Source organism: Helicoverpa zea, chromosome 31 (assembly GCF_022581195.2).
Source record: "Helicoverpa zea isolate HzStark_Cry1AcR chromosome 31, ilHelZeax1.1, whole genome shotgun sequence".
Lineage (NCBI taxonomy): Eukaryota > Metazoa > Arthropoda > Insecta > Lepidoptera > Noctuidae > Helicoverpa > Helicoverpa zea.
The window spans coordinates 13,625,800-13,639,797 of NC_061482.1; the positions used below are offsets into that span (position 1 = coordinate 13,625,800).

Below are 13,998 nucleotides of genomic sequence, written 5' to 3' on the forward strand. Positions count from 1 at the left end.
TGTGACCGTAATTGCTGGTGCAAGAAACGCATTCACGACTGAACGCCACGTGGAAGGTTCTAGAACTTCGCTATTAGAACTTCAAGTTGAAGTTCAATGGTAATTAGCTCAGTCCTAGGCCAAGGTTTGATGGTCTTCAAGTACCCGTGAAAGTTTAAATGCTTAGTAGAATAATTAGAGTCGAAGTGAAACGGAAAGGCTAAGTTTTATATCTAATCTGAAATGCAAATTATAATATTGTTGATTGGTATCAAAATAAACGGTAAGCAGCTTTTATTTTGCAAAAAACTTTAAAAGCTAAGTTTAGTTTTAACTGTTTGTGGTGTCTTTCTGCCCCATAGAAAATTGGACAGGAGGGAGCTAGGATACAAAGGAAGTACTCTCATGTCTATGTTTATGTCAACAGTCTATTGAAAGCACCTTGATAAGTGCCATATTATGATTGAGGAAATGTCTATTTTCGGGACTTGTTTCACTATCAGATAAATGGGGACCTCGGAAAACTGCGAGTTTTATCTGTGTAGCGCGACGAACAGAAGTGTTCATGTCCATAGTGTTGTTAATCAAATTAATAATACAAAATAGTTCTCAGAATATCTACCGGTATGTAATTTACATAACAATGAAAAGAGCATGTTTCTGATTAACCCTAAATATAAATAATGTGGTGTGGCTTCTCTTTTTTCTAGTGTCACATTCATAGATAAAACGTTAACATTTATTACGTATTAGGTTAGCTTAATTCACGAAAATACCAGAATAGACATTATTTAAATAGAAAAAGCTTAAATAATTAATTCTAAGCAATGTTTTTCCAAAAGTACTTATATGAACTGTTGAAACTTTTAATAAGATTATACCTACGAAGCAAAGCTTGTGTTTCTAATGAAGTTAGTTAATTATAGTCAAACCCTTTGTTATTTTTTCTGACACGCCTACCTGCTTTTCTTCAAAATGCTTTTATAGAACTCTATTCCTCTTATCTTTATGTTATCAAAATATACTTAAAAACAATCCGCTCAAAGATTTAATTTGCTTGTTTTCAGGAATGGGTGTGGACGCTGACTGGTCAGAACCGACATAATCGTGAGAAGGTGGACCCTGGTGGCGAGCTGCAAATCATGCTGCCTGCGCAACCTGATAAGGCTGCGTCTGGGGAGGTCTGTCTTCTGGCTGAAAGTCCCTTCAGGATCCTGAGGGTAAGTGCTATAGTATTTATTTATTTATTGAGGTTAGCCAACAATTGTTTACACCATTTCATTAACATAACAATGACGAACAATAAATTATATAAGTGCAACAATTACTTATAGGCTAACACCACATGCATTATTTCGGCGAACAACATTAATTAAATACAAGACAAAATTATTATAATTGAATTTCATTTACAGTGTAAACGAGACAATTACATTTAAATAAATATGACAGTAAAACAACATTTTATACAAAAAAAAAAAAAAAAACAAACAAGAAAATCACATTAATAATCACTTAATATAGATACATAATTAAATAACTTACATTACACAACTTATTAAGGCAACATATGACAAATATTCTTGCGACCAGCATTGAACATGTTTGAAAACATATGTTAGTGTTTTTAATATAGTTAGCATCTAGCAAGTTATATGAGCAACTCAAGAAGTTATAAAAAAGCATCATGGCAACCAACTTCTTTGCGGGAAAACAATAATTTTATAACTGCTAAATACGAGTATACTGCTATATGATGAAAATAAATACTGTCTCCATTATATACATTATATTGTATCTGAGATTATAATCTATTCGAAAAACTACATGCATCTTAGTTTGTATATACGCTTTTGAAGACGACGTCGGTGAAGAAGTTTGTGTTATTTTATTACATAAGCAACCCTCATAACAAGCTACCAAACTCTTTAATGACTAATAATCAACTTGAGAATTGCCATCTTAAAAGTAAGTACTCACAAGAAATTCAATAAGCTCGTACCCACAAGTTTTCAATATTAAAATTCTTCGCAAAACGTTACCTCAGGAATTCCTATCGTGTAAGGTTAACATACCTTTCGTCAATGTTGGAACATCTGTTAGAAATCTAGATACTGCAGGACTCTTAGAACTGGTCGTAAAAAGTGAATTTCTTGGTATATTAACCTGGGATAGTGCAGTATGACAGGTGCAAGGTAAATGGCCAAGCAGTGAATAAAGAATTGCAAAGTTGGTTAAGGTCTTGGGTTTGGTGGAATTATATTTTCTTCTGATATCTTTCATAGTATGTATTACATGTCCTTGTTTTATTTCACAATTAGATATAGCTTTCTCCCTTTCTCACGAATGACTCTTTGAATAGCAAATTAAAAACCCACATTTCCACCTATCGTCTAGAATGTGTGTATTGATAAACAAATCAGGTCGAAAATAATTTCTGTGGTATCCCATTATACTACAGGAAGATAGGTCAATTATTTCCTTCTTTCTACATATATTAGGAATTTGGTCTTTTCATGGTGACATCAACCTATTTGCAAAACATACCTACTTACTTTAAACATAAATGATCTCACCTACCCAGTCTTTTCCAAATTATGTTGGGTTCAGCTTCCAGTGGGATGCAGCTGAGCACCTACCTATCTGACCTCCTCAACCCAATTACATGAGAAACTCGATACCCCTCGGAGTATGTGTACTCTAAAACATCGATAAGGTACTTTATTCATGATGAATAAGCACCGAAAGCTCGCGTAATTTTTTACTTTGTTTCATGTACGCCACGTCATTGCAATAGTACGCGAATCCATTCATGTCAAAAGCTGGACTCATTAAAGAACTGACAGTTCCAGAATAGACTAATGGAGTGTTAAGCACTTTAGATACTATTATCAGTGTCATTCTACTAAAATGCTCTTGTCTGAGATTACTCTATGATCGATATTATCGATAAATAATTCCGCATGAATTACGTATCAGGAATTTATTTCAGAGTATTGCTCTGTTGACCTGACTGGATGTAGAAAGATCGGATGACGTCACATGACCCTTTTTAAATGAGGTGACCTCGGAGCTAGCCGCGAGACTGGTGGACAATGATAAAAAGCTTTTGGGAGATAGCGTACTTTATCACTTGTAATTTTTATTGACTAATTCACAAATACCCACCTAAGCTTTTAATATTATCAATAACAATACGATTTATTTTTTTAAGCCAATATTTATGATAGATATGGTCTGTACTAAATTAATTTGTAGTGTCAAGTTCTACGTATCAATTGAAGATCTCATTACTTTACTTAGGCCTATAAAAGGCACTGAGAACATTCATATTTCTTACCGATCCAAAATAGTGTGTTAGGCTTGATTGAAAACGAGTATACAATAAGGAAGTAAAATATTGCTGATAGAAGCATCTATTACAGAAATCTAAAAATACTGAAGTTCAAACACTAATGCTAAGCAAGCTAGCAAAATCGTAGCTAGCCCTTACCAGAATACAAATGTCATATTACACATACCAACTATTGCTTAACTTTCACATCAGAGTCAAATGTGCTCAGATAAAAACATGCCATAGACAAAAACGATACAAATATAAACAATAGGACACTCCCAGAAATGGTCGAGTGTAACCCTTTGGTGCAAGGACGAAAGTTAATTGAATAGCGAACAAATAATTGTACCTAGCTATACCCATACGACAAGGGGTCATGTGATAAGCCAAGGAAAGTATAGGATTTCATAGCAAGTTATAAGAACTTTAACGTAAACAATGTGGTGTTTTGAGACCATATAAGAGTATGTTTCCAGAACAGCATTTAAATTTTTCTCCGCCATTAACGGTACCATTGCCATCTTTCTCCATTTTGTTTGCTATTCCTATGAAGAATATAGTGCCTCTCATAGTATTGTAATCAACATGTAGAATAGAACGTGTCATCGTTCTCAATTGTCATCCTAAAATCACCCAAGGAAAAGAATAATCGTAAAATATTCAACAGTTTTCCTACCCACTTTCCGATGAAAATTTACGCCATACCTACACGTATTGCGCAATAACATAAAAAAGTTATCACCTAATGTATCCAATTGAGCTGTATAAAGTCATAAGCCATGTACACTAATAAGTAAGAGTGCTGCTTTCGCTCTTCGTTACTCAAGTTGTTACGGGAGAGGGCATAGTAAGAAAGCGTAGCGAGTTTATTCAAGTGTTTAAAGAAAGACCAATGAAGTCTAGGCCACCTACTATCCACATATTATCCTTTATAATGCTGTGGTAGCGGTGTGCAGCTGTGTGCAGATGTAACCTCTATGTGGGCATACTTTGCTACTAGAATTGTTTATGCCAGACACTGGAGAATGCACTAACAAAATAACCATTCTAGAAGAATATTACAACCAGACTAAAATTATATAGTAACGTTTGAAGCAATCCGGAATCCAGTTGAATCAAGAGTCGTGAGTGGCTGGCACCTTCACTCGTGGAGTTAGTTTGCTACTGAGCTGGCTGGTGGCTGGCCCGTTGCCCTGAACCTTAAGATTTTTAGAGACTTCTGTAACTATTTTTGAAGGGCTTTAGATTTATTTCGATATATGCAATTCTAAGTACAGCCTAAAAAAGTTGATGCTGATTCACCTGTGTCTATGTCTGTTTTTGCCAAAACTCAAATGTAACAAAAGGGATTACCACTGACTAAATTCAAATTATTTTTAAATTATTATATTTGAAGGACTACTGTTTTATCTTTCACATACTTACCTAGCAAGTAAAACAATATTGGTCAAGAAACACTGAAAAACTTATCCCAGATTTTTATGTTTGTACCACACCCTTATCCGTTCCCGCTTTCCTAACAAAACCGCTCCCTCTGATAACTCCCACGGCCAGATAATCGCTAAACTCGTTAACCTGTTAATGGGCTATCGTTGTATCTCGATTATATAAGATAAGATCGGTCTGTGTAATCCTGATCGCCATTGCTGGCCCATATGCTCTTCGACACGGCCGAATGTGGTTAAACAGTGAAAAATGTGGTTGTTTCGACGGGCTAATACGGTACCTAATATACCCGTGACACCGACTAAGCTGTACGCGGTAAGCAGTCATTATTTTATTTAATGGCAGTGGTGCGGTAATTTTATCTGATTATTGCTTCCAAATTGTTGAGGGTTAACTATAGTATTGAACAAGGAAATGTAGTACTGCGTTTCGTTTCGAATTTTATGGACTTTAATTAGAATAATTTATGGGCCTTATAATTGTATGCTAATAAATGGTATGAAAGTTTACCCTGAAAGGTTTCTTTTGAGTAAAATTCTTTCTGTTTTGAAAGGTTTCGTATAAATGAGTTTGGTTTTTCTTGAACTTCGCTGCTCTGGAAAAGCTTGCAACTTTTAAGTTCTACGATAATTTGTATCTGCTTGTTTTTTAAACTATGAATTGTCTCGTCTTTTGTGAACAAAAAAAAAGGATTTGTAAAATTGACATACGATCAACAGTAGTCGACAGGTTTTCCGGTCGTCGCCATTGCTAAAGGTTTCCATTCATACCAAGTCCTGATCATCATCATTTGCAAAATTACAAAGAAATAAAGTATGTACAGTCATATAAGAGCTACTTTTTTTCGAGAATAACATATTCTTCTAGAAGACGTGGTTCCCAGTAAAAGCCAACAAAAACATGTTGACACTTCAAAACCTGTGTAGTATCCAAAAATAGTTGGTAAATTCATTTCAGATAATTTGATTACGATCACTGAATTACTATTAAGCCATAAACATTGAATGACATCTGTAATACAATAAAAAGTAATATTATTACTGTTTTGAGAAAAATACGATTCGAATTCTATACCTATTTTATTGTCTTGCTTTCCTTAACGATCTAAGCAATATAGCCTTCGAAATAAAGAATTCAGAAATCTTTTTAGTCATACGCTTCAACTTCAGCGTTCTCCAGAGAATCCTGAGCATTTTAGATCACTCTTTTATTCTTGGCTTTCAAAAGGTTCCGAACGATGGTCTCCTACCAGGCTACGCTGTAGACCATGCAATCAATATTCTTATCTTCTTTTAACCGGCCTCCTATACGGGGTACTTTACAGAGATTTATCAAAATCTTAACTACCTTTTTTTTTTAAAAAGGCGATATAACTGAAAAATAGCAACAAAATATACTCTCAAACAGAAGGGAAGTCGGGTCGACAAAATATTGTTCTTATAAATAAATTCCCGCCACAGTTCAGCCCACGTTCACGGATACGATTCATTTATCACACCTCTGTCTTCATCTATCGATGTGAACAGGTAACATCCCACTCACTCACTTTGTATTGTCACGGCGCCGACGGTATTGTTGGGATAAGCGGTTTCTTTTTTCAAGGGATATGCTGTGACGTGAATAGGAAAATGTTCATTTTTAAGAGAATATTAAAATGTATGTTATCCTCTCGAACCTTGTGAAGCTTATGGGGCTCGTGGCTGAGTCAAAACCGCGCGTATCGATCGATCATAGGGTTAAGCAACGCTTGGCTCGGTGGTGTATGGCAACCATCTTGTCATAACGAGTTCTTCCGTGTTTCAGAAGACACAATAAACTGGTGGGTGGAATATCTTTGCCAGCAGTTACGGGTAGTCGAAATCCAGAAAATTTGATAACTAGTCTTTCCAGGTTGCATCAGATTACCCCTGTAACTGGGTTGTAGAGGTCAGATAGGCAGTCCCACCATGAAAGACACTAGAACTTAGCTAGTTAGACTGGAAGTCAACCCCAACATTTAGTTGGGAAAGGGCTAGGCAGATAATGATGACTACTTGTTGAAACTATTATATGAAAGCAGATTTGAAAATCCATTCTATTATTTATGCAAGATATAATAATTATGCATATGTATAAAGACGTTGTAGCCAAATGAATGAAACACCAAAAGCTTTGGCACGTATTCTATTTCATAGTCATAACGTGGAACGCAGTAAAGTTAATGTGCAGGTTACACTACTATGTTGAGGTATATATTGGTTCGTTAATTGCTACTGATCAGCTGGTAATGAAGATGGATGCCAATGTAATTGGTTAAAGGCCAGAGGGGAGAGTATTCCATGATATCATAATTCGTGTACTTAATACATTCAAGTGGTACAAAATATAGACGCGAAAATATGTCTATAACAAATCTGATTCCAATAAAAGTTGTATATAAACCAGAAGATTCTCATTATTTTTTTCACAGAATCCCTAACAATCAACAGATTAAATGAATCATAGTTTAAAGACCTGAAAAACAAGTTTTTTATCCTAATCGCGTCGGTTTCAAAACAAAGAAAAACAGCTGCGTTCTCAATGGTAGACAATATAAGCGAATGGGGACTCTTATTGGACTGTGTTGTTGTTGTTGTGTTAAGGTATTTTCCACATGGAAAGCGAAAAGTCCTGTTCTTGAAGATAGGTGGAGCAGAGAAGTATAGAAGAAGTAAGCACATGGTGCTGATCTCAAATAGAAATTGGGTTCAAGAGTCTTTTTTGTCATATCTTCAATGGGATGGACCAGAGTTGAATATGCTTTATGAATACATTGGTAGGCTTATCATCAGTGTTAAGTTAGTCTAGCGCAAAAATAAAAATATTTTATGCTATTTAGCCAGTCGTCAATGGGATTGCAAAGATAAATCACCTGGAGAGGGCTATAAATGAAAATAACAGTTTAAACTGAATACTGGAACAAGCCTTATATGAACAAATGTTTTCCAGCTTCAATATAAAAACACCCTAAGCTTAGTTCAGGCACTCGTTTCCACAAACGGGCAGTACACGTACACACGCTAATTGCATTGGCTTAAAGCCACATTTTGAAATTTACGTGGCATAGGTCATGGTTAGTGACGGGTCCACCTCTTATACCTTATCTTGAAATAGCGTTTCAATTTGTAACTTTAGAAAACTACCAATTTGTGTCTGGAAAGACGACAAGAGATAACATTCGGTAACTTTGTGGATTCCAAGTTTAAAAGATTTATGTTCTCGTTTTTAGAACAGTGCTTGGATTGTAGAAAAACAAATGAGTGTAGTGGCACAAATGCTGATTTATTAACTGGTTGGTTAGTAAACTGGTGAAAAACTTTCAAACACTTTTAATAAAGAGAATCAAGTCATGGCTCAAGAAGTGATTAGGAAAGTATTATGCGTAAAAATTTCGCGGAGAAGGATCCATTTGCACTTGAAGAACTTGTACAGTTGAGAAAAGGCATGTCAATGAAATTATGATGTCCTCCTAGCCGATTATCGGCTACGGCGGCTGTTCTCATGTAAGGAGATTAGCCAACTACGCAGGACATATTATAGTGCACGAGCATTTGCGCAGACACAGGTGCACTCACTAAGTATTCCTTAACTCTCATAGCCCGATGGGACGATGGGCCCGATGGGATGGGTAATCCGACATGACTGGAGAGAGATCAGGCGCAGGACCGACATTTACGTGCTCTCCGATGCACGGGTGTATCAATCACCAACTTCAAGGCTCCGGGCTGCTTTGTGAAAGTCTTCTAAAACCCACAAAGCGATTTCGGCCCGACTCGGGAATCGAACCCGAGACCTCGTGCTCAGCAGTTGCACTTGCGACAGCTAGACCAACGAGGCAGTTATGAAATAAATATACTACCTATAGGTGATTAATATCTGCAGTTGTCATTGTGACGATTTTAGGAGACAGTTCAGAAGTATCATAGCATCTAATTTAAGCCATAGGTCATTAAAATTTTCAAGGGGATTGAACGTAGTTTTTATGTTTAGGAGCTGTTTACCTACACACCACCTTAAGTCTGCTACCAAAATAAAGTTTGTTTACCAATTCTAAGTCACATACTATAATACCTATCACAACAAACAACTGAGGCGTTGAACTCACGTACAAGAACCACTAAACGATTTATTACCAATAAATTAATCTTAGAGTACTGAATAGGCCTTTTTAATTACAGCATTGGTAATTTATTTTGTTTCAATAGACTTTACATCCATTATTTGATCTGTTATGCTGTTGGAGGAATGGAGGAATGCCCTGGAGATCTATAGTACAGGCTTCGGCTTAGTTTAGACTCCAGATCTCCCACAAATTACTAATTTTCCGTCAATTTGTCTTGTCAACTCTATAACTTGTTGTAATTTGTGGAGATGAAAAATAAACTGATTTGAACTGAATTCAGAACAGAATATTGATTTACGATACTAATTTTCCACACATTTCTAAAACAAAAACGAGGCAATGTTCGTGCGCACCGCCCAGACATTTTGTTTTTTTTTTTTTTTTTTAATAAAAAAAAAACATACAAATCGGACCTCAACCCCGTAACCGTTTGTAACACTTACAAACTTTTTTTTGAAATTATAACTGTTCAACGAAGAACAGTCTTCAAAAAATATTCGCCTACAGATTAGGTTTCTTAGCGGTATAGGGTACTTAGCCTAAGTCAAGTCCTACGTACAAGTATTATCTACTTATTGCACTTCCCGATTAAGCAGTGACTATAAGACTCGGGCCATGAATCGCGTGTAACGAAACCATAGCGCGATTTAACTCGATCTCAACACCACCTAGTTTTATTTAGCAATAACTCTTTAACCCTTTATTGAGAACAAACCGGTTTAAAGAAATGTAATGAAATTAAACAGGAGAAATGACAGCTTTTGTACTAACTGGAGAAAAGAGAACGGGTTAAACAAAACAGGATCGCAAGCGAAAGGGCGAGAGCTATCAAAATCTTGGTTGAGTAAGCATTTAACATTCTTACACAAACAATTGATACTTTCTTTACTTGTTCATATTTTTGTTCAGTTTATTCATTTGTTTCCTTCCTTCATTGCTGTCAAGCACTTTTTTGGCTGAGTAATTTTCTAAGGACATTTTTTATCGATAAATAAGACGCTGGTATTCTATTCGTCCCTAAAGTTTTTTAATTATTTTGTCATAAAAAAAATAAAAGTTTGCTTTAGTAATTTCTGGAGTCCACTCTAAATAATAAAGAACGGCACATATTTTTTAAATATTTCTTCTCTAAGATACCACAAGTCCTTCTATTAAAAAAAGGTAGATTAAAGCTTTTTAAGGCCGATCAGCTGATAGCATGTGCGTCCGCAGCACATGCTATCGGCTGACTGACGACAAATCCGAGAGAATGCCGACGGTGCATTCCGATCATGCGCACTAAAACCCTTAATGGCTATGCGTGATTGCAATAACATGAACTATCGTTGTAATACGCGTGTTATTCAGGGATTTTGATATAAATATTCATCATTTTTAAAGAATATCTACTGCTGTAACGTTAATGCTGAGTTATTTTTTACTTAAATAACATATCTTTATAATAAACAAAAATCGCGATTTAATCGTCAACCTAAAACAATGTAACGTGATGCACATTTCGTCTATATTTTTTTTATTCTTCTAGTCAAATTGAATACACTTGCATAATGTATATTATTTGAGTATTTCTTACATTCTCATCGACCCTAGCCCTTAAAAAAATTACTAAAAACAAAACACGATCAAATATTCAGTTCAGTTTGGAGGACGAATTTTGCGTACGAGGTTGTTTATTATGAAGGTTTAGCATTATTTGTACCATTCACTGAGAGCGATCAATCATACCAATAGTCATTGTCATCTGATAGACACACGGCCTGATCATCATTTTAACGAAATACAAGTTACAATTACTAGGTAGAATGGGATAATTACCGAACATGTTAATTAATGCAAATGCCAATATTCATGATAATGATGATTTATAAGTTTGGTCTCCTCCATGTTTTCATTACATTTATCAATAACTGGATGCTGATTCTGATGATGAATTGATTAATTTTTCATTCTCATGTAGGCGAGTCATATGACTCTCGTTATATATGACTTCCCCAAATAATTTTAATCAACTATAAAAGGAATAAATATTGTTTACATAATGTTAGCAAACCCTTGTATTCACTAGGGAAAAATCTTTAAGGGTTGATATTTTGGGGCAGAAACTGTAGACACAAGTTCCGCATTGTACCGCAGAAATAATATGTACTTATACAAACACACAATAAACAGCTCATGTTACTTTTACTCTTTCACATTCATGTAGCTATAGACCTGAACTTATAAAGAAAAACACTCTCGTGAGAGCATGATTAAGAGAAACTGTTGTTTTCTATAATTAATCATAGTTTTTGCTATTCTACAGATAATTATTATAGCATTCTTTGTACCAGATATACTACAATCTTTCCTGTTATAAATCTCAGGTCTCATCATCTGCCTAGCCTTTACCTAACTACCTGTATTGGAGTCGGTTTCAAAATGAAATATTTTTCTGTCATCAATTCCATGAATCGTGTAACTATTTTATCTTATTCTGAAAATCCTATAATGAAATTCAGCCTATAGGTTTCAGTACTAAATCTATCAACATTCACTAACTCGATTATCGTATAAAAGGTGTAATAAGATTGTTTACCCTTGACGCCATGTCATCGCATACACTAAACGGAATGTTTCTGCTATAAGGAATAAGTCCATCAAGACAAAGTATGAAGAATAAATCTAGAGTATCATTTTTTTACGTTTATAACCGCCACCACGAAGAAGTGGGAGCGGTCTACAAAAATTATGTAACAAAATGGGAACATTGTTACACACTTATATACTAGACTTAAATCTAAATACAAAAATATACCTCTGCCCGTACAATTTTCGGCTGGGGAGGTCATAAAACGCGTGTAACACTTCGATAGCGTGATCTAACTTGATCCCAACGCCACCTAGTTAGGTACTGAACAACTTTATTCCAGACTCTCTCGCGTAGACAGTGGCGACGCGCAGGCTGAACGGGAAATTGAAGAACTAACCTTGTACTTAACACTCGCGCATTTATACAAACTTTTGGTAATTGTCTTTGGTTTATAAACAGGCAAGCTTAAAATGAATAACATTAGCCTGCTTTGGAAAATAATATTACATTCATTTAGTTAGGTCTTTTCTAGTTTTCGTTAATTCAGCCATGAACACCAAAAATATAATGTTTAGCGTATCATTTTAAACTATGGTCACCTACTTCTTCAATTTTGTTTGTATCCTATGCGTGTTTGCGTGAAGGAATCCGGTTTAACCCGCTTTCATTTAGTAGTTTAATTTACCACACGGATATTTAGGCCCCTATCACATTCAATCAAGACTCACGCACTCTTTTCGACTAGATTCATCGAATTGAAGAACTTTTTATCTTTACTCGTGACTAAGTTTTAATGTCATCCTAGAATACGAAGTTAATTATATAATTAGTGAATATTGAGTTGGTCAGTGTAATCTTACTCAATCTTAGCCAGTATATTTAACTTTCGTGCAAACTGATAAACTGATATAGTGACCTCTTGAAATTCGTTGATAATCTTAATTCGTCATTTGCACAACTTCCTTCAGTTTTATTTACTTCTAGAATTCACTTGTTTCTTAATGATGATATTTGCTTTAACTGTCGTGTAGAATGATAAGTTAGAGTGGCACTGTTGGCTTTCACATTTCTTCGTGGGAAGTTTAACTATCCACGTGGATACATAAAGAGTGTTAAACTGCACGTGCATTTGAACTTTTGGATGCAAGTCATGCTTGCTTTACTCACGAACTTTGATGAAACATGCAAGTGGCTAAGTTAAGGGACGAGTATCATTGGATCACCAGTGCTTTTAAGGTTAATTTTATCCGGAATGAAGTAGGTTTATAAAAAGTCGTGGTGGGTAAAGAACCAACCTCTTAAGTACGACTGCGTGGATTTGATTCCAGGTCAGGAAAGTACCAATAAAAATTTTCTAAGTTTGTATGTACTTTTTAAGTATATTTTAGACACCAATGACTGTGTTTCGGATGGTACGTTAAACTGTATCTTGTTTAACTGTATCCTTGGCAGTCGTTACGGATAGTCAGAAGCCAGTAAGTCTGACACTAGTCTAACCTAAGGGGCATTGCCTAAGGGGGATGCACGGGTAACTGGGTTGAGGAGGTCAGATAGGCAGTCGCTCCTTGTAAAACACTGGTACTCAGCTGCAACCAGTTAGACTTGAAGCCGGCTTCACCATAGTCGAGAATAGGCTCGGAAGATGAATGAAGTAGGTTTATAAGATCTATGTTTGTAAAAATAGGGTCGTTTGTGTGTTTACAAAAAAGTCAAAGTAATTGACAATATAATATTTCATCCACCGCTTTAGAAACTTTACTCACGTGTTCAATTTACTTCTTCATAAAAGTAGCTTCATGTCACTTACATATATTCTTGTCGTCAAACGTACTTACTTTATTAAGTAAAAAAATAAGAGTTGTTCTCGTGTCTTGGTTGCCTTGAACTCGGCACAATTCGGGGATTAACGATGTCGCAGTCTACGGGGCCAAATATTGTTCGTTCACTTGCCAATATGAGAACTTACATTTACAACATGAATGAGCCGTGTTGTATTTTGCAAGATATGTAGATAAACATATTTTTCATCCCACCATCTCGGAAAGAGTAGTTTTACCCTTTGATATCTGAGCGCAAAAGTCGTTTTTATCCTCTAGAGCGGCAAAGTGATTTGAATTTAGAACATCGTGTGCAATACTCCATTTGTGACAATCTTGATGACTTTTCAAACAAATACATATTAAATAAATAAAATACTGCTTAAAATAATTATTCAATTAATTAAGTATTTTTTATTATTGTTTTTACACAGATTTTTAACGTCGTTTCATTTTTAAAGTGAGTTTTCAAATATGTTAACTTTAATAGGTACATCTTTTTAATTTGATACTCGTATGTGCGCGCCATTTTGTTTTTTTGCATTTAGTAATTTCCTCGATGAGGTGGGAATTGGGATGAAAAGTTACGTGTTGCACTCGAGTGCAAAGATTTTTCACCTTGTGCTCTTTTGATTCCCTCGCTATCGCTCAGGATTCTAATTACTGAAACACTCGCTACGCTCGTGTTTCAATTTTAGAATCCTTCGCT

General features: G+C 35.4%; 1 protein-coding gene across 6 annotated transcripts in view; it reads left to right on the plus strand.

The window, feature by feature from the left end:
• LOC124644831 (transient receptor potential cation channel subfamily A member 1) overlaps positions 1-13,998 on the plus strand; it is a 97,596-nt gene that overhangs the window by 8,404 nt on the left and 75,194 nt on the right. For all 6 annotated transcript variants that reach the window (XM_047184431.1, XM_047184433.1, XM_047184432.1 and 3 more), the window contains exon 3: positions 1,047-1,199. In XM_047184431.1, coding sequence (XP_047040387.1) covers positions 1,047-1,199 — 153 coding nt within the window. The remainder of the gene's footprint in view (positions 1-1,046; positions 1,200-13,998) is intronic.